General features: G+C 30.0%; 3 protein-coding genes across 3 annotated transcripts; 1 reads left to right on the top strand and 2 right to left on the bottom strand.

The window, feature by feature from the left end:
* Nucleotides 1-1085: 1085 nt before the first annotated feature.
* LOC106753881 (calmodulin-7) lies at nucleotides 1086-2677 on the bottom strand. The gene is made up of 2 exons (XM_014635746.2): nucleotides 2451-2677; nucleotides 1086-1661 (listed from the first exon to the last, which is right to left on the bottom strand). Exons 1-2 carry the CDS (start codon nucleotides 2524-2526, stop codon nucleotides 1288-1290), a joined length of 450 nt encoding a protein of 149 aa, XP_014491232.1. The 5' UTR covers nucleotides 2527-2677; the 3' UTR covers nucleotides 1086-1287.
* Nucleotides 2678-10906: 8229 nt separating this feature from the next.
* On the top strand, nucleotides 10907-13650 carry LOC106753718 (alpha-L-arabinofuranosidase 1-like). The gene is made up of 10 exons (XM_014635570.2): nucleotides 10907-11317; nucleotides 11407-11679; nucleotides 11755-11824; nucleotides 11910-12055; nucleotides 12150-12195; nucleotides 12282-12334; nucleotides 12427-12690; nucleotides 12767-12838; nucleotides 12920-13023; nucleotides 13113-13650. The coding sequence occupies exons 1-10, from the start codon at nucleotides 10916-10918 to the stop codon at nucleotides 13594-13596; spliced, it is 1914 nt and encodes a 637-aa protein (XP_014491056.1). The 5' UTR covers nucleotides 10907-10915; the 3' UTR covers nucleotides 13597-13650.
* A 3040-nt stretch (nucleotides 13651-16690) lies between these two features.
* LOC106753818 lies at nucleotides 16691-20067 on the bottom strand. Its single transcript, XM_014635676.2, has 3 exons — nucleotides 19627-20067; nucleotides 18990-19520; nucleotides 16691-17068 (listed from the first exon to the last, which is right to left on the bottom strand). Exons 1-3 carry the CDS (start codon nucleotides 19778-19780, stop codon nucleotides 16737-16739), a joined length of 1017 nt encoding a protein of 338 aa, XP_014491162.1. The 5' UTR covers nucleotides 19781-20067; the 3' UTR covers nucleotides 16691-16736.
* Between the last annotated feature and the right edge of the window lie 2073 nt (nucleotides 20068-22140).

The following is a 22140-nucleotide window of genomic DNA, read 5'->3' as shown; positions in this document are numbered from 1 at the left end:
CTTTAAAAACATTAAAGCACAACCAAACCTAAGTGAGACAGATAATCATATATATCATATTACTTTTCTTTGGTTAATAACGTTTTAGGGGTAATCATTCGGACCGTCCTTGATTACAAATTTACGTCTGCCGTTATAATAAATTAACGTTAACTTCTGTTCGTGTGATTAGCTAAAACAGATATTTTTGTTGACCCAGATAAAAAAAATCATTTCGACTTGGTAAATGATCAGATGACAATGGTCTCTGAGGAACTAAATGTTGTTAATGAAATCATCCGATATGGTATTTCACCTGTTAATATAGGCATGGAGAACGAAGTTGAAATTGTAAATCGGGTACTAGAAAATGTGCAGTGCATCTTATATCTAATCATCATAAAAGTAATGCTGATTTGAGTTTGAATATGCACACAAGAATAAAGCATGGAGTTCATCGGAGATGTGCATTCAGTTGATAGTAGAAAAGATAATGTATATATTAATAGGGTCTGACTGGAAGTTACATTGGAAAGGGGATTTTTGTTTGTTGGTATATGTTATCATTTTGGACACTTTAAAAGGAGGGATTCAAATCCTACAATGTCAAGTTTGAAGACTACATTTCATGATTCTTCTCTATGCCACGGAGGACTGACATAGAACATCAAAACCTACAATGTTGTACTCAACTGCATAAGACAAACCAAAAATGGGGAAACTACCTTTGCTTCGATTGCTAAAAGGGTGGAAAGCTAGCACAGATAACAGTTGATGGAGGTATAGGGATTGGAGCCTACTAAAACAATGCAACTATAACATGCTCATAGGAGAGTCATCAATGAAAATAAGGAATAAGTCTTATCATATTACTCCTGTTTCAGATAGTTGAGTCAGAAAAACCAAGGAAGCATGGTAAAATCAGAATTACAACCTAGAATTAACAAAATCCTAGAGTTCAAAAGGTTGTATGTTCCAATGCAATGAAACAAATATTTGTGCGAGGATATCAACCATGTTTTAGTCTAGATTACAATAATTTCAAAGTTATTTTACTTACCTTGTCTTAGACAATGACTAGAAACCAGAGTTAAAAAAACATCAAAAGACACCATTGCAACACAATTACCATTAGCAGCAGTGATTTCCACTAAACGTCGTTAAGATTGAATTCAAAAAGCATCATATAAAAATTTAGAAAGAAGACAGAAACGACAGGTAGACAAGGACTAGATGTTCAATATAGCACAGTCATAATTCAGAATTTTTCATCAATTCAATTCAGGATTTAGTAGAGATGGTGTACCATCACTTGGCCATCATGACCTTAACAAACTCCTCATAATTTATTTGGCCATCACCATCAACGTCAGCCTCTCGAATCATCTCATCAACCTCTTCGTCAGTGAGCTTCTCCCCAAGGTTGGTCATCACGTGGCGGAGCTCAGCAGCAGAAATGAACCCATTCTGGTCCTTGTCGAACACTCGGAACGCCTCTTTCAGCTCCTCTTCAGAGTCAGTGTCCTTCATTTTTCTGGCCATGAGATTCAAGAACTCAGGGAAGTCAATGGTGCCATTGCCATCAGCGTCCACTTCGTTGATCATGTCTTGGAGCTCTGCCTCAGTGGGATTCTGACCCAAAGAACGCATGACAGTTCCAAGCTCCTTTGTTGTGATGCAACCTGCAACAGCATCAAATACCATGTAAAAATCACCAGAAAAAAAATAATCCGAATTTAATTCATGCTTGCAAATCTTAATCATGCTCAAAGGGATGGATGCCACATACACAATGAAAAGGTTTTAAATCCTTCAGCAATCTGCATAAAACTTAAATGTCTTTCAAATTATCTTTTATTTGGACTTTTCAGATCCCTTCCCCTAGAATTTCAAAAACAAAATTTGAAAGCAATAAAATAAATAAATAAATATTTGTGTTCTATAATTCTTCTACTGGAGGCAATAAACTATATAACCCAGGTTTAAACTACAGAACATTAATCAAGCTAAAACAATTCTTGCAAGTTCATCCAATATTTTGAAAGTTATTTTGTTCTTAAAATATCCTGTAATTAAAATCTGGTTAAACATTGAAAAATGAAAGGATTATTGTAAATAACAAATTAAAAAGTACACATTAAAGTTTGAAAAATCAATAAAATTTACCATCACGAAGGTGAACAACAATACTTCTTTTAAAGAAACAGACTCATGTTTTCATAAAAAACGAATCAAAAACATGGATGGAGTTCTTTCCGATTGCAACCATGATATATATATATATATATATATATATATATATATATATATATAAGGTATTCATTTTGGGAAGCAAAACCAACAAGAAAGGGGAAAAAATTAATAAAGTGTTTCATTTAATATTTTCTCTGTGGAATAAAGTAATTATGATAACGAATCGAAAATCCACAGAAAAATTGAAAAAGAAAGAGAAGTAATCGGTGGGAAGTTACCATCGCCATCCTTATCGAACAAGCTAAAGGCTTCCTTGAACTCGGAGATCTGATCATCGGTGAGTTGATCTGCCATTGTAATTGGTATGAATTGCTCTTTCTTTCTTTGAATGGTTTTTTTTTTTCCTGCTTTTTTTTCTGAAGAAAGAGAGAGAGAGAAACGAAGAAACTGCAGAAAACAGCGTTTGAATCTTATTCCGACAAAACCTCCCGTTTTATCTTTTTTTCTTTACCGTAAATAAAATTGACTTGTTTCCGTTTTTTTCTATAACAACTTATTTTCCATCCAACTGTTCTCCTATTTTATTCCATGGCCCATTTCAAAATTAATAAATAAGTCAGATATGACTAATTGACCAACTTTTTTTTTCGAAAAATATATATTATTAAGGTTCACGCGTGAGAACGAAGATTTTCCTTTTCCAAAATAAATCTAAATAAAAAAATCCACAATAAACTAAATAAAAATCTCATCAAAATAACTTATAAAATGTTGGTATTGTAAATTTGGTATCTAATTGGTGAACACTTAAAAAAAATTATAAAAGAGACAGTGGTTTAAAAAGAGATAGAATCAATTATTTTAATATTAATTTTTTTTAATATAAGTAATCATCTTATAAACGAGTTTTATTATTTTAAACATGATTATTTTTCTATAAATCATTTTTTTAAAATTATATGACTTCTCTCTCCTCATTTAATTGAAGAACAATATGATTGATTTTTGTGACAAACTCTTTAATTTGTACTGAACCACGAATATCTCTTGGTATCGACATTCATATTAACGGAACATGTTTACCTAGAATCCTTTGTTAGGAAGACTTTCTTATAAGGTTTAGGAAGATGATTCATTGGAGAGATACAACATCAATGAAACTTGAGTCCAATCACATAAGGGATTTACATCACTCTCTACCCAAAACCTTAAGGCAATGGGTTAATGGGTCTTCATCCTTATATGTTGCTCTACTTTCTCATTTCTACCCAATGTAAGACTTGGGCTCACATTTGAAACAGATAGAAAGATCCTATAAGTTAGGAGGAGTTTCACTAGTTAGGGTCGTATGAGTTGTGGGTTAAGAAAGCTAATTGCACTATTTTTAAGTTATACCTTGAAATGTCTAATTTTATGATTGAATTGACTAAATGATTGGTTTGTGTGATGAGTGTGATTGTTTGAATTGTGGTTAGGTTCTTAAATTGTATGGATTGAGTGTGTGTATGATGAAATTTGAAAATGTTGTTTGATTAGATTGTAGATGAGATTATTTGAGTTAGTGAAGGTTGTATAATTCAAATTTGGTATGCTTTGATATATGCATTTGCTATTGAATTGGATTTGCAAAGCTGGAATGATAAATTTGTAGAGTTAGAATGACATAAATTTGCACAATTATATATTATGTAGAATTATGCAGACTCGGTGTATGAGAATATACTTGTTGGACAAAGCCAAACTCAATGAACTTCAGACTTGGTTGTCGTTGAGCGACGATACACTCTTGCTTGGCAAAGTCAAAGTTAGAGAGCTACTGACTTAGAAGTAGTTAGACGAGAATATACTTGTTGAGTGAAGTCAAAGTTAGAGAGAGATCACTGACTTGACAATAGGTGGACGAGACAAGTCTCGTTGAGTGACTTTTGGAAAATTTAAGTTTATAAGTTCCAGTTATAATTTCATTAAACAATCTATTTGGTCGTTGGGTGAGTGGGCCTTCAGGCACTACTCGCTGAGCGAGTAGATGTTCTTATTGAGCAACATTAACAAAGTTCGATAATAGTTTATATGTACTCTTCTAGTATGATTAATGTAGGAGTATATGATGTATAAATGATAGTTGGTTTATGATGTTTATCTGAGAATTGTTGGTAGATTTATAGATAAATATACATGCAAATAATGGTAGTGTATGAAATTGTGATGATCACGAGCTTGCTAATGGATATGAGCATTGTATGTATTTGGCGTAATTTCAGAGATCTTGTAGAGAGATTCTATGGTGAAATTTTTTTAGTATATGTATTGAAATATGGATTAAGTATTATAAGTTATCTTGTCGCTCTAATAATCATCCAATCTCCAGTAGAGAAGGATGAGGTATGTGGTGAGAGGTACAGGAGATCCTAGTCTAGGAGCTTTATCTTGGTCAAAGATATTAAGAGACTAATGTTGTGTGGTAGGGTGAAACTCATTGACACTTGCTTTCCATAAAGCCTATCAAAAATGCACAACTCGCTAGAATTTGATATCAATAAATGTATTCAGATAACTAAGTTTGATATTAATACATGTATTCAAATAACTGAGTCTAGTATGAGTTGTTTTTTTTATGTGATATGATTGTTTTATAAATGAGTGATGTATAAACTCTTTTATACATTAATTTACCCTATTTCTTTGTTTTTTTTGTGTGTTTTTTTTTTTTTTTATAATCACTTTATTGGTGTGAACTTTTTAATTGCATTAAATACATTTTATTATTATGGTTTTTATAACTTTATTAATACCATATTATAATAACTTATTCTATTTTAAATTTGGATGTTACACAATTTTTTTAAGTATTGTTTTTACAGTTTTTAATATTTAAAAGAATGTTTTAATTATTTTCATTTTAATAAAAATAATTAACAATTAATTTATTTAATTTAAATAATAATTAATATATTTACTAATAACTAATATAATTTTTTTAATGATAATTAATGTTGAATGATTTCATTTAAAGTAGCACAATTAATAATTATTAATATTTAATTTAAGATTATGATTATTATTACTAAATATATTTATTCACTTAATAAGTTTCGTAACATTTTTTTAGTATTTAAGAAAAATATTTCAATTTATTTTTTAATTTGATTAAATATATTATATTTAAAAAAAGCTAATTAAAAAATTAAAAATCATATATTATATCAATTTATAGGAATAATAATCAAAACATTATGTTAAGTAATAAGTTTAAAGTAATGCGATTTTATATTATTAATATTATTTTGCATCACTAATTGTTATTATACATTTAAAATATAAATGAATGTGTAATTAATAATATACATCAAATATTAAATTAATAAAAAATATCGATCATAGTAATCATTACATTATTGTGTGTGTGGGTATGAGAGTGGATGTGTAGGTGTGAGTGTGTCTATATACTATAATATAAACCATCAATTAATGTCATTAAAGTTTGCTACTATAATATCTAGTTTATTTTGTTTATGGTATTGAAAGTTTTGTATTATATTAAATACCATATAATTGGTCTAATAATAAGTTATATATTAAATTACTTTGTTTTTTCATTATTGTTAATACGATGCTACAAAACTTAAACATATCAAATTTCACAATTAAAAAAATATTAAATTAGTTTTATCATACAAATAATTCATCATGAGTTGTCTCCATATGTGATAAAATTTCAGAGAAATTTTGGAATGTTGCAACATCTAAACTAGCTTAGTTAAATTCTAATTATTCATTACATGTAATATTTAACCAATTGAAACAAAAATAAAATAAGACGTATGTAAGTAATTTTAATAAATGTTTTGTTGTAAGTTATTATTACATTCTAAAATAAATGTACATATAATAAGTATGTTTGTGATTATCATTTGATACGGTTGAGACAAAAAAATTACTGAGTGAGAATATGACTTATGGTAGGGGGATTGGGTTTGAAAAGAATGATTTTTTTTTTTTTTTATATTGACCAATTTTTGAACGGGGGTACTTGTCTGGTGAAGTCCAAGAGGGTGGTGGAAAGCAATACTTGTTCGGGAAAGCTCTAAAAGAGTGGTGGGAAGTGGTGTACTTGTCGATGAAGCCTTTTAGAGAGTGATGAGAGATGTTATTGTGTAAGGGTTTGGTAAAGTGCATTGGCCCGGTGAAGCTCTGTAAGAGAGTGGTGGGGGGTGACACTTAACCTTCAAGTTGTATATAAGTAATCGGTAGTGATTCAATATATATGGTGAATGGTTCAACAAATTAGGTATGAGTTGGTGAGTGACCGAGTGAGTCTGAGTGTGATTTGGTTACTTGATGAAATAATTGTACGATTATATGCAGGTGACTTTGATTTCTGATAATAGTTGTTAATGATTTGTTTTGATGAATTGTTTTCCTTAGTTCACTCTTGCATGTTGTGGTTGTGGTTTCCACCTACGATGATCGTACTTTTACGGGAGTAGATGTTGTTTCAGGTGTAGCTAAAGCGAACTTAAGCGATGAATACGTAGGAGAATTATGGGATTTGAATTTCAACACTATTAGTTTTGTAATGAAATTCTATGAACACTTTATAGGTTACATTTGATTTATGAAGCATTTTTTGTTATAAATAGAAGTTTTTATATAATCTGTATTCTCTGATGGTATTTGAGTGAAATTTTTAAAAGTTTTTGTAAACTCGTAACATCTAAAAATTCGGGGTGTTACAAAAATTGCACCAAAACGCAATAAAAACACATTTTAATCGGTTCAAAAGTGAGAAAACGAACCTTAAAATCGTAGCCTGTTGAGCGAAAACACGAGGAAGGTGATGAACAGTGAGTGCACGTAATCGCTGCCTCGCGTGTAGGTTTGGTAATAGTAGACCATTAGACGTCTGCTCCCCTGCCTAGCCAATGTTTAAAGCATTTAAAAATTTATTTTGGCACAAACTTTAAACGTCTGGGATAGGGGTGGCCGATGTCTAAATGACTATAAACGTCGAGGTGGTAGAATCAGACGTCTAAATGAAGTCAAAAAGTAACTTTGTGATTTCTGGGCTTATCCTTTAGACGTCGGACCTTCCATAGCCGACGTCTAAATAGAATAAAAAATTAATTTTTTTTTTACTTTTTCGTTTAGTTTTGACGTTCATTCAGAAGAGTCGACGTATATGAGTATTTAGACATTAGATCTTCCATAACTGACGTCTAAATAGTTGTTTTATTTATGAAAATGTCACTTATATTATTTAGGTTGGATATTCAAAAATGAAATGTATAAAGAATAACGTTAAAAACTTTTTCTGCTATTACAAATACATTGGTTCATTCATGACAAGATTTCTTATAACGATAAAAATGAAGCAGTAAAAATGATGGCTGGTACACTACCGTTTTGAATATAACATTCAAAATAAAATATATTTAACTAAGTGATAGAAAAGTATTTTGAATATAACATTCAAAATAAAATATATTTCACTAAGTAAAATGAGGTTGTTCAAATAACTCAATAGGTATCAACATTTATTCAGTAAAAAAAACAAACTCAATATTATCATACCCAAGTTTATGATAGAGAATAATAATAATTAATAAAAAAACTACTATAATTCCTTTTCCTACCACTAGATAGATGCATGCATTGTGTACACACATTTTCAATTAAATCATCCATAGATATACATATGTTCTCAAGAAAAATATCTATTAACGCTTTTCGGAGAGTCAATCACTTCAAAAGATGAAAATAACGCAAATCCAATCTTTCCACCTATTTTGAAACATGATCCTAATGATTCAATTATTGATTTTTTTTTTATTAATGATAGTGATTAAATATATAAATTTAATGTATTATTTTGGCTTCCAAAATTATTAGTAAAAGTTCACAATTGTATTGAGTATTTATAGTAAGAAATTCCTTTATTTATTGATAATCTAAGTTACATATACTTACATATGAGGTGGTGAAAAGTTCAAAGGGAGTTTTTTTTTTTATACATTGTTACGTGTGAAGTTACAATGAATTTATCCTTATTCAATATTTTAAATTCACTTATAAATTTAGGTCTTATGCATTAAATCGGATGTTAGTCTTTAATATGTCCAATAGTTGATATTTTATTATTAAATATCATATCTTTTATTGTATGGATCTATGTCTTGTATATATGGTTGTCACATGTTTATAATTAATTGAAATTGAACTTTTTATAAATTGTTAATAAAGTTGTTTCATATCTCTATCTTACGTTAGAAATTTATTTTCAATCATTTATTCTTGTATTTGTTGTTTATGTAATGAACTATTATAATTGGACTATGTACACGAAGATAAAGAAATATGCAAGAACAACATTTTAAGCACAATAAATAATTTTTTTAAACTGTTTTTTAAATATTTTCGTATATTAGTTATTTTGTGTACGTGAAAGTTGTACTTTAAAATACATTATACATTGTGCATACCCTTTATTAAGTTTATAGTAATGTGGATAATTAAGAGAGAGAGTTTATTTATAAGATATATTGCATATCTTTTATTTTATTCTATGATTATCATCTCACAATTTTTTTACATTTTAAATCACTTAAAAAAAATAATTTTTTTTGTGGTTTAAATTGATTTAACAAATTGCGGCAAGTTTCAAATAATTTGTCAATAGAATTCCAATAATAGTAGAATTAAAATAGAAAAATATAATGCAAACCACTTTATTAATTAGTTAACACATTATTTTTTAAAACTGAATTTTTTTCTCTCTAGTATGTTGAGTTGAATATTTTTTTAAATATGTAGTTTTTTAAATATATTTTTAATGTTACTAATATCTTAGGTAATAAAACAATATAAATTACCGAAAACTTTATTTTAAAATTTTTAAATAAATATAAATAACTAAATTATATATTTTACCAAATATAAATTTTGATAGTTTATAACATCATATAAATCAGATATTACATAATTTTTTTTAATAAAATAAATTTATATTTTTCTCTAAATTACATATGTTTTGGTAGATTCCAACTGAATTTGATTGATTATAATTAATAAACTAATGTAAGACTTGTAGTGTTAAGTCTTTTATATTTTAAATGATTAAATTTAAGAGATTCATCAAAACGAATTTATATATATATATATATATATATATATATATATATATATATATATATATATATAAAAGGGATAAACTGTTTTTATTTTATACCTATCATCCACCAATATTATATATATAGTCAGCTGTTTTAATAAAGAATTTTAAAAGAATAATTAGTTTATATATGAAATTGCAAATCTCTTTAACAAAGAACTTTAAGAGAATAATTTAGTTTTAAATAACTTTTCTAAAAAATACTGCGAACTGAAAGTTATTTTAATATCAATCTGAAACCGAAAGTTTATTTGTTACTTCAATTTCAATATGAAACTATTATTTTCCAATCCTGTCGCTCTATATAAAGACATTAGATACAAGGAATGGCTCAAAAAGAGAACAAAAAAAAAAGAAAGTTGTACAATCAACATTTTTCATTTTTGCCTTTTTTTCGCAATTATTAGATATTTATCTAAATAAAGTTTAGTTTTGAAGTTTTATATTGTTTATACACATAGTTAATTAATAATTAAAATTAGTTATTCTGAACTAAAAAATAGTATTACTTTGTTTATTAAAACACAATTTTAAATTTGTGAATTTTTCTGTTAAAATTGTTTTAGATAAAAAAAATAAACTAAATAATATCTTCAGTTTTTTTCTAAAATAATACTAATTAAATAAAATGTTTTTGGGAGAAAAACAACGATTTCAACTGAAAATTATCACTTTAATCTAGAAAATGAAGAAAAAGAAAAATATTATTAAACGACATATTTTATATTTATTATTATTAGAAAATTAAAAAAAAAACTAACACTTTATAATCCTTTAATGGAAGTCTAATTTTGTAATAATACATAATGATATAACAATATTAATATTCGCATAATTAGCATGAACCTAAGAAAAAGAAATCTCGATCACTTTCTTAAAAATCATGTTTTATGAACTTCTAACCTTCTAAATTTATTTATAATCTTATAAATTATACAAAAAAAAATTATCATAAATTAATAGTAGTAAAAATTGATTGAAAATACATTTTTATACTATATATACCACCATTAAACTCTAAGAAATAATCTAAAATCAAACCAAGCCTTAATTAAAATAACCATGTGTAAAGAAATGTTAATTTCATATCATACATTTAATTTTTTTTCAAATATCGTTTATATTTAAACATAAGAATTGTAAATTAGTTAATTCTGAAAATATAAACAAATTTTGTTTATGGTTCAGGATATTAGTTTAATTGCAAGAGATTCTTTAGGATAAAATTGTGAATACATAGACATGCGAAAGATGATATTTTTTTTTTCAAAATTCATATAATTATTTTAACGTGAAGTCTGATTTCTATATAAATATAAAAAAGTTATCTATCATCTTATATTTTATTATTATATATTGTCCTAGTTTATAAATGTGGAGAAAATTTGAAGTGTTTTATTTCAATTTGAGAAAATACGTACAACTGAAGAATTTCAACCGAATAACTGGTTTATCAGAAAATTTAAACTGATCAAATAATTAACTTGAAGATGAGTTCTGGTACACTCATACTCTATAAATACAGCACGGAAGAACCAACATAAGCCATTATTGGAACCAAGAATCAGAGAAAAGATGACTATGAAGATCTTTCTTATCTACTTGAGCTGCTTCACACTATGCTGTTATGCAGAGCAAAGGTCAACATTGCACATAAATGGGACGGAAGGAGCTGGGAGAAAAATTCCAGATACCTTTTTCGGAGCATTTTTTGAGGAAATAAACCATGCAGGAGCTGGAGGATTGTGGGCCGAGCTTGTTCGAAACCGAGGTTTCGAAGAAGGAGGGTCAAGTGTTCCCTCAAATATATTTCCATGGACAATGGTGGGAGATGATTCAACCATAAAGATCTCAACTGATCGTAGCTCTTGCTTCGATCGAAACAAAGTTGCATTGCGTATGGATGTTCTCTGTGATGGACCTAAATCTTGCCCATCAGATGGTGTTGGCATCTCCAATCCTGGTTTCTGGGGCATGGTCAGTGCCTTTTCTCATCTCTCACAACTCTTTTTTTTTTTTTTTTTTCTTCTTTTTAAATGTTTCTGATATCTATAATATTCCATCAGAATATTGAGAAAGCACACAAGTATAAAGTAGTGTTGTTTGCCAAAGCAAGTGGTGCGGTTGATCTTCAGGTCTCGTTTGTGGGATCCGATAATACCGAGTTGGCATCAAACAGCATTGGGTCTTTCGGTGACAATGTTACAGAGTGGACGAGGATGGAGACCGTACTGGAAGCGAAGGCCACTAACCACAATGCAAGTCTCCAAATAACGACAAGCAAGAAAGGAGTTTTATGGTTAGATCAAGTTTCAGCAATGCCAGTAGACACGTTCAAGGTAAGTATGCATGACGCTCACCAATGCAATGCATTACTTTTGTTGTGAGTTTTTGTTAACATTGTGTTCCCACAGGGTCATGGATTCCGAAAGGACCTTGCTCAGAGGGTGGCCGATTTGAAGCCAAAATTTTTCAGATTCCCTGGTACGTAGGTTTTAAGCTCAAAGTTAATGATAAGAAAGGTTGTATTGAGAATATATGTAATAATAGTATTGGTGAATTGCATTAGGTGGATGTTACGTTGAAGGAGGTTATATGAGAAACGCATTCAGATGGAAAGACAGCGTGGGAGCATGGGAGGAGAGACCTGGTCACTTCGGAGACGTTTGGGGTTATTGGACCGATGATGGTTTTGGCTATTTTGAGGGCCTTCAAGTACCTTCTTTCTTATACTTTTCCTTTTTCTTTTTCTTTTCCTTTTTAATAAGAGAAATCTTATCTTTCTCTTTCCTTTCTCCTCCATCATCAGTTCTCTGAGGATATCGGTGCATTGCCAATCTGGGTGTTTAACGATGGTATATTTCGTTACGTAAAAACATTATTTGTGAGATGAAAAATATCATTCAGATTTCATACTAATCCAATATATGTATATATATAGGTCTCAGCCTCACTGACGAAGTGGATACTTCTATGATCGGACCTTTCATTCAAGTGAGAGTTTCTTGATTTTGTTTATATAGAAATTATTGTAAATTTATTAGATTAGTAGGTAGTTTAAAGATTGTGAGTGAATTTTGTAACAGGAAGCTTTGGATGGACTTGAGTTTGCAAAGGGTTCGGCAAAGTCAAAATGGGGATCTCTAAGGGCTTCCATGGGACATCCCGACCCATTCGATCTCAGAATTGTTGCCATTGGAAACGAAGAGTGCGCCATGTCTAAGTATAGAGGAAACTACCTCAAATTTTATGATGCCATCAAGCAAGCTTATCCAGATATTCAGATTATCTCTAACTGCGATGCTTCTCAAAAACCTTTGGATCATCCAGCTGATTTCTACGATTTTCATGTAAAAACTTTTCTTGGAATGTCATAATAATTTTATCTCTACAACAACTCTTTCTTAATGTTTACATTATTTTCAGATTTATACAAATGCGAACGACATGTTTTCGAAGCATACGAAATTCGATGATGCACCACGATACGGTCCAAAGGTTTGAGCATTTATATTTATATATGATTATGAGATATGAATGATTATGAAGAGGGAAGATGAAGTTTGATTGTGTTGGCAGGCATTTGTGAGTGAGTATGCAGTTTGGCAATCGGACGCTGGTAATGGAACTCTTCTTGCTGCCGTGGCTGAAGCTGCATTCCTTATTGGATTGGAAAAGAATAGGTTAATTATATGTCTCCTTTTGTTCTTCAATATTCTGGCTCAAACTGCATTCCTTATTTCTAAATTATATATTTTTGTTCTTCAAACAGTGACATCGTCCACATGGTTAGCTATGCACCGCTGTTTGTAAACAAAAACGACAGAAGGTGGACACCGGATGCAATTGTATTTGACTCTCACCAGAGCTATGGAACTCCCAGCTATTGGATTCAACATATTTTTAGCAGTTCAAGTGGAGCAACATTGCTAGATTCAAGTCTTGAAAGCAGTTCCGATAAGATAGTTGCATCAGCAATCGAATACAGAAATCCTTCAGAGAAGAAAAAGTATTTGAGAATAAAGGTTGTAAACTTTGACAGTGATCCCCAGAAGTTTAGGTTTTGTATGGATTTGAAGGTTAAATCATATGGAGCAACGAAAACAGTGATAACAGGGCCTAACGTCAAAGAAGAAAATTCGTTTTCAGAACCAAACAGGATTGTTCCACAACACACTTCTCTCCAGAATCCTACTTCAGACATGACTCTCATTCTTCCTCCTTACTCCTTTTCTTCCTTTGATCTCTTGATATAGACTCTCAACACCCATACTCTTTCTTTTTCTTTTCTTTTCCTTTTTTTAATTATTTCATTAAGTTTATACACATTTTTTCTTCCCATTTATACCCATTTGTTTAAGCGTATCATATGCAAATTTTGGTGTAGTTCTGACCTTTTTCTTTGAGTATGAAGTATATAAAAGATGTCTTCAGCTTTTATGGGTTGACAGAACGAGAATTATTAATCATGTTTCACTAATCGTATAAATAATTTAAGAATATATAAGTTTATTAAAATATGACTCATTAACTATAATCCAAGCCTACTCCAAGGTTTCCCATCATATTACACCAAAACCTCTCATGTTTAACTATATAGGAACTTGAATGATCATTAAAGTCACATCAACTACACAATTTATCTCGCCAGAATAATTAAGTTCAAATTATTAGGAACACTAAAAAAGTACGGTATTACTAAATGAAAATAAATATGTTTACAAACACAAAAATTCGTCAATTAAGCAAAACTATGACAAAACATTCGTCGATTAATAATTATGGACGACTTAAATTAATAACTTCTTTTGTTAGTATATACCATAATTTAGTTTTCTTCTTTCTCTTCCTCATTTTTATTTCATTTTTTTTCTTCTTTTTTCACTTCTCCTTCCTTTTTCCTTGGTCTTGTTGTTGTTATATGTTATTATCGTCATCATTGTCATTCGTTTTTGTATTCACTTTATTTGGTTCATCCCTCTTCATTTTCTTTTGTTGTCAATGTCATCATTGTTATTGTTGTTGCACATCACTACCTCCTTTGTCATTGTTGTCTTCAATTTCTTCTCTCCTCTTCTCTCTCTTCTTCTCTTCCTCTTCTCACTCATCTTCACTTAATTTATAAAATATATTTCATCATATTTGATACAAAAATTAATTTCTATATTAGTGACAATTTTACCAAAAAAATTATCAAACAATTTAAAAAATATACAATTATCCAAAGATTTTTAAATTTTCAAAAATTTAATTACTGAAGAATTTATAGATTTTAAAAGTAATGACAGATGAATTTATCAATTACTAACGAATTTTACCACAATATAATCAAAATTAAAGTAAAACCTTTGAATTGCATTTTATCGATGAAAATATTTATTGATAAATTATATATTATTAATAAATTTTATAGATACTTTTTCAATAATTAAAATTCTAAAATATATATGTGCTAATAAATTTTATCTTTCACTAATGAATTATTTTTTATAAACATATTAAATACATGCTATTTTATATGAGCTTTTTAATGTATGTTTTTTTACAAGTTGAAGTTCATTATTATGTAATTGGTTACTATCAATGCTAAACATTTTTGTCTTCTTCACTTGAGTGGAATTGAAAGAGAATAATCGAGCAGATTTGAAGATAATTATTTTTTTTTGTTTATTTGAGTGAATTTGGAGGTAATCGGTAGTGAATTTGAAAGTAAAGTTTGTGAAATTTAGTATAAGATTTAATTTATGTGACAGATTAAAAAAAAATTACTTCCAAATCTACTCTCGATTACTTCCTAATTCACTCAAATAAAAAAAAAAATTATCTTTAAATCCTCTCAAATCCACTCAATTACTCCCATTCATATCCATTCCAGTGAGACAAGGTGTTTAAGAGTTCATGCACTACATATAATTCTAAACACTTAATCAATTCGTAATCATAAATTATTTCTACATTTAAAAAATCAAAGTAAAATTTCGTGTATATATAAACCTTATCTGATTAAATATGAGATGCAATAATTATATATATATATATATATATATATATATATATATATATATATATATATATATTAATTCTCTGCTCCACGCTTCATTTGAATGAATAATTGCAGCAAAAGTGCACGGCCGCTGCCCCCAATTTTCTGCTCGCGTGCCGACAACGGAGTATGAGCAGCCTGGAAATTCAGCTCTTCATGTCCTTTGAATAGCTTTGAAATTGATTTCAAATTGTACAAGGTATGAGATTAATGACAAAAAAAACAAAAAATACTTTAGCAATTACATTTCTTTTTGTCGTTAAGCGTTTCAAAATGAGTTGCAAATTCTTTAAAAATTGAAATAACAAAAAATATGTGGTTGTGAAAATTTTAGTAATTTGATTTTTATATTTAGATTTGTAATTTATTTTTGTTTTTTTCTTATTACAAAACTGTAGGACTTACACTGAAAACAACAGATAGAGGAAATTCTCTTGACCTAAAGTAAGTAACTTTTATGTTAAAATAGTTATGCTCCTTGTAGTAAAAATTTTAGTAATTTAATTTCAATATTTAGAAGTATAATTTTATCCTGAACTTCTTTCTTCTTATCATTCTAATTTCATTTTATATAATACTCGTATTCTACACCATCATTTCACTTTTATAGAAAAAACTTATCATTTAAAATAGAATATCCACACCTTTCACTTATTAAAAAAAAATTATTCATTGTAGCTATTGTTTTGTTGTCGAAAGAATCGTGTTCTCGTCGGAAGAATCTTGTGGTTGTCGAAAAAATGTTGTTAGTATTGTAGGTTGTTAAAGCTAGATGCAGTGGTGAAAATGTTATAGTGAAATTATTGTAAAGGATTAACAAGTAAAAGTGAAAAAATGATTATTTGGAATAGATTAAAACACATTTTTTAAGTATATTACAAAGTACCGATATAAAATATTAATTTAAGTTTATTAAAAAAATAAAAAATATAAAAATAATACATTTTTAAGTTTATTAGAAAAATAATATATATAAATATATTAATTTAAATGTTTTAGAAAAGTAAAATAAATAAAAGTATCACTTTTATTTACAATTTATCATACATTTTTAAGTTTTTTTTTTTTTAAAATATACTTAAGTTTACTAGCTTAATAATAAGTCTATTTTTCACTTGTTCCAACAATGTTGTATGACTGTCTCCTGTCAAAATTACTTGATGTGAATGAACATTAAATTAGTGTTTTTTATAAAAAAAAAAAAGTAAAATAATTGCTAACTATGGCGTACGAGTAACCTGCTAAGTTAAATGTAATCTGTAAAGCCATATAAGTTTATGTTTAACAAGAGAAAAACGATTAAGAGGGAAAAAAGAAGCAAAAGAAGTGATAATTATGAGCATTATGTATAGTTTAGAAGCAAAGTCTTCTCCTACAGGCCTCAAAAGGCAGAGTGTAGAAACAGCCTAAATCTCTAACAATTTCTTCGATCAAATCCTTGCAGATATAATCTTGCAAAGCTAACCCGATTCTTCCAAGCTCTCGTTTTTCTCCCCAGTCAACGTCCCTACACACTTCGTCCACACTTTTTATCATGCCTTTGCTACTCCACATCACCAAATGGTCTTCGTAGTTCACTTTCTTGTTCCCTGACTCACATGTCATTCTCTCGTATATGTAAGTACTGCTGATTTCTTCTTCTCCTGGCTTCTTCAACAACTGTTGTTTTTGTTGTTGTATTCGCGCTGCACGCAAAAATGTCATCATCATCGTTAATCATATTATGTTTTAATCCATTATACAGATACAGAAGTAGTGCTATAGATAATAATAATAATAAGAATTTGTACTCTGTGCTTTATAACATTTAATATAAAAAATAAATAATTTGAAAACTGGACTTATCCCCGATGTAGTAGCAGCTGCAGGCAAGCAACAACGCTCTTGGTGGTTGGGGGAGAGGGTGGTTTGGGTGGGGCTATAAATTAACAAATCCCTGAAAAAGTGCCTCTCTGGGTGGCAGGTAAAGCACCAAAGGTGGGTGTTTCTTTTCTCTCTCCACCCTCCTTTCTCTTTTGAACATCTTTTGACTGCCTCAATTCATGAGGCACAGTCTCTAGAGTGAGCAATAAATTGTGGTCCACCATCCATCCACCAAAGTACTACATTTTATTAGTCTTTTGTTATTTAGGAATCAGAAAAAATAAAACCAACCTTATGGGATTCTTTAATTTTGGTTTCTAGCTAAAAACATATAGTAATTGCTGGGTAGAGAAAATGAGATATTTTTATCTGTGGTGAAAAGTACAGAAAAGGAACATTAGGAGAAGAATAATTATTCAGTGGTTTGGTTTTAACAGATATCTCTGGATCACTTTATGTTAAATTGGGTGCAAGATGATTGGAATGGTAAAAGGGAATTAATTTGTCTCCCACTATGAAGGTCATGATGGTGTGGAATACAAAGAAGTTATGATTTCGAAACATGGAATCCTAAAAATCAAGGGCAGCAGCAGTGTGCTTTTCGATCAAACATCATTGTCTCTCCTCTTCAAGGGTAAGTACTAACTACTTTAACACCATCGAATGTAATTACAAACTATGCTACTTTTCGGGTTAGGGATTCTGGATGTCATTTCACAAATGACAATTAAGATGCATGGAATTGGCATTATAGCACATGCCACTTATTTATTGATTTCAATAATAAAAATTAAATAACTTTACTTTTTGACATGGCATAATCTTCAATTCGGCTACTAATCCAAATATAACAACTATGCTTAATTAGCCAGCTGTGCCCATTCTTTGTCCACTTTAGTCATTTCATACCTAACAAGGGTCTAAAGAATATACTTTTGGAAATTTACATTTCAACTTTAAACATGTGTGCCGATCAGAAAACAAAAACTTTAAACATGTGCGAAAAAGATTAGATGAAAGAGACCAAAAGAGGTAATTAGTTCATCTAATGATCAAAATCCTATTCCTTATCCTGAAAAATCCACGGATATAAAAACATGGAGTACGAAATAGTCACAAGGAATGGAATATTCAGACCACACAAGTTAAAACTAGATTATAGAATCATTTTTTTAGGATTATAGTCTCACTTTCTCTTTCTCATCCTCTTCATTTTATTATTATTAGTAAGTATAGTATGTCTTCGTACCACGCATGTCTAGCTCCAATAAGATGATAATTGAGTATTATCTAAATCTAAAACTAATTTATGGGAGAATTTTCATAAAATTGATTTCAAGAAAATGTGATTTATGTTTGGATGTATTTACTCTACAAAATTAATGAATTTTCGGAACAATTTTAGCTACGTAAGAGTTCAAAATCAATTATAGAACCATAATAAATATCTTAATGTAGAAAAAAGTGAACATTTGTAAAACCAAAGCCGTTCTAAGAAAAATTGCTAGTAGGTTTTAAATCAACGAAGCTAATTACACTTCTTGAGTTCATGCAGAAGTAGAATTAAGCTACTTTATTATAAGCATATCTTATAATAGATTAATTTACAAATGAGTAGAATCATCGTAGATTTTTATTTGGCCACATTAATCTATAATTAGAGTGAAAAAAAGAATTTTATCTAAATTTAAAATGATGAAAATGCTCAATGGGAATGGATACTACGGTTAAGCGGAGGCTTACCAAATGAATGTCGTCCCGAGGGGCAACTCGGACTGAGTGGAGAACGAGTGAACTCGTCGAGCACGGACACAGGACTCGGTTGCTGTTGCTGTTGGTCACCGTTAACCACTGAACACTTCACCTCCGAAACCGTTCTCAACTTATCATCCAAGCCAACGGAAGCCACCGTCGGCGACGGTGACTGCCGAGGAGGATCTGCCAAACGCACGGCCTCGATTATCTTCTTCAGCGCTTTGAGATCCTCGTCGCATCTCTGCAACGCACCGAGCAGCTTCTGCCTCTTCTCCGCCACCGAATCCGTGGGCGCCGGAGCCGCCTCTAGTCCCATGAGCCGCGCTACAATCGCCGGTCCCTCGCGACGGCTCTCCTCTGGAGGCGCTTTCATAACGGAGCAGCGAATCTCCGCGGGCAACGTCGGGCTCCTCGGAACCTCGCTCGACAGCTTCCGTTCGCTGGCGGCGGCCTTCGAATTTTCCGGTCCCGAATTTTCGGCGGCGGCGGGAGTGGAATTCTTATTAATCTGCCTCTTTCCTGAGAATAAGGACAAAAGAAAAGAATATTGTGTGACTAAAATTTTCCGAGAAAGGAACGAAACAGATATGGTGTGGGCCCGAAAAAAATGAGAAACGAAACGCACCAAATGTAAGGAAGCGCCGAGAGCGACGCGCATTGGAGCTGGAGATGAAGTGGAGAATGCCGGACATGCAGCCAATTGTTTTGGCATGAAGCTTCTCCGGCGGAGTTTCTCGCCGGGACGACGACGGCGACACCGCGCTGCTTTGTCGCTTCATCACTCTCTCACACACACTTACTCTCTTTGTCTCTCTCTCTCTCTCTCTCTCTTCCTTGGTTTGACTCGCCTACCCCTGTGTTTGTGTGAAAGAGCAACGGTTATCACAAAAACAACGTAAACTAAAGCAAATTGCACGTGGAATGTTAATTATCATGTCTCGGTTACTTTTCCTCTTTTCGTTACTTTCTTTTTCTTTTTCTTTTTTATCTTAATTAATTTGTTAATAATTACGTCTCTCCATTCTGATTAAGTTAAGTATTTTTATTTTATTTTTTACAGTATTTTGTTTGAGAGAGGTTTTGCACGGGATGTGAATGACACCCCAAAGAAAAGGAAAAGGAATGGTCAATTATGCATGACACTCATTATTAACATCGAGTGATGCCCCTACTTCTAACCTGCTTTCAATTTCAATTATAAAACAAAAAAAAAAAAAAACTAGTTAAACCTGAAAATCATTATCTTAAATTAATTATACTAAACATCTAATTAATCACATTTTATTATCAATATTATTGTTAATGATATGAATGTTGCGAGCTGTTTTTACACTTAGTCATAGTACCTCATGATATGAATAGTTGGAGTGCATGATTAGGTTGTGTGACCTACTTAATTTATGACGTAGGGAATACACTAATTCTAGTATTTTCTAACACATATCAATCCCTTCCTTATTTATTAGGTCATCTGACTTACAAGGATAAGGGATACCTAATTTTATTAAAGCTACCACTTCCATATTTAGTCTTTTCATCTGTTCTTTTAAAACCTATTTTTGTTGAAAATATTTATCAGAAATTATAAATATTTCAAAAAGATTAACAAGTCATTGGCTGTAAAATTACATAAATAATTATATAATTACGTTAATACTTAATATATAAGAGATCTACTCTTTAAATTAATAAAGGCTGATCCTCGTCCCTCCCTCTCAATTTAATAATTAATGAAATCATTCTTATATTTACATAAGCAGGTTAATAATTATTTTAATCAAGTTAATCACTATATAGGATAACGACCATGTTATAGATTATTTAATATTATTTTAACAAATTGTGTCACCTCAATGCATGTGTTTTACTATAGCATGCATAGGAAGATAACCATATAAAAATATAATCAATGGATTCCCATTGCTTTTGGCTTATTCCATGATTACCATTCATAGCTTAAATCTAAAGTCATCGATTTTAAATAAAAAGAAAAGAAAAATAATATAAAAGATTATAGTCATTGTCTCATCGATGTCAAGTTGGTGATCATGCAATTTCTCTGCTGGAATTTTGTTGCAAAAGAAGAGAATTCTGTTATTCTTTTTTATATATACAAACATACATATACCCAATTATAAGGTCAAATTTCAGTAACTTTTGTTTTCAGAATAAAAGACAAGAGAGAAATATATATTATATAAGGTCAAATTTCAACTTGATTATTGTCGTGTTCAACTTTTTAAAAACTTTTTATTTCAAAACCAATTTTGAAAGAAAAAGGAAAACTTAAGTTAGGTGACAACATTTTAAAAAAAACAGTAAAAATTAGAAAACAACTCAATAATTAGAAGAAAAAAAAACTCTGGAATTTATATCTTATATTTTTCAAAAAGTGTAAATTTCACACTTTTTTCAAATTTTATTTCTCAATATTTACCCAATCTTTATTTTTTCTCGTCCCAAAGAAAATAATGGTTAACTTAAGAGTCGTTGGATTAATTTTTGTGTGCGAAAACATAAAAAACTCCATGATAATTATGACAATTGGAAGTGATTGCCACTTTATCTTTTAGCTTTTTCAGGTAACTTTTTGGTTTAAATCTAGTTTTACATTTTACGTAATGAGATTTGTCTCTTTCTGTAAAACAATTTCTTAAAATAATTTGTTAAGGTTGTAGAATTTACTTTGTAATTCCTTAAATAAAATGTTTATTGAGTACTTTGAATAACGTGCAGTAAATATGTTGACCTTTCAACAACCAACAAGTTGAGAGAAAATAATTAATAGCCACCGCAACTTTAAGGCATTCTGCGACCAGACTTCTAAAAATAAAGCAGCTTCCCTTTCATTTTAGAAAAAGAAAAAAAAAATTAGAGTTGTAAAATGGTTACAATCCCCGCCCAATAAAGCAGCTTCCCTATCATTTTCTTTACTTTTTTACACTTAAAAACATCGGCGAGTCTTTTGGACGTTTTATTTTAAGCAACCTAAAAGTAAAGCCAGTATGTCTATTTGTTTAATTTGTTGATGTATATATATATATGTGTAATTGTTCAATGATATACTATTTGAGATTTTTTTGGCTTACATTTGAGTAATTGTATGAAAGTTACTGTGATTGAGCATGTTATGTTAGAT

This window comes from Vigna radiata, unplaced genomic scaffold, assembly GCF_000741045.1.
Source record: "Vigna radiata var. radiata cultivar VC1973A unplaced genomic scaffold, Vradiata_ver6 scaffold_7, whole genome shotgun sequence".
Classification (NCBI taxonomy): Eukaryota; Viridiplantae; Streptophyta; class Magnoliopsida; order Fabales; family Fabaceae; genus Vigna; species Vigna radiata.
This window is presented reverse-complemented; position numbering and strand designations above follow the sequence as displayed.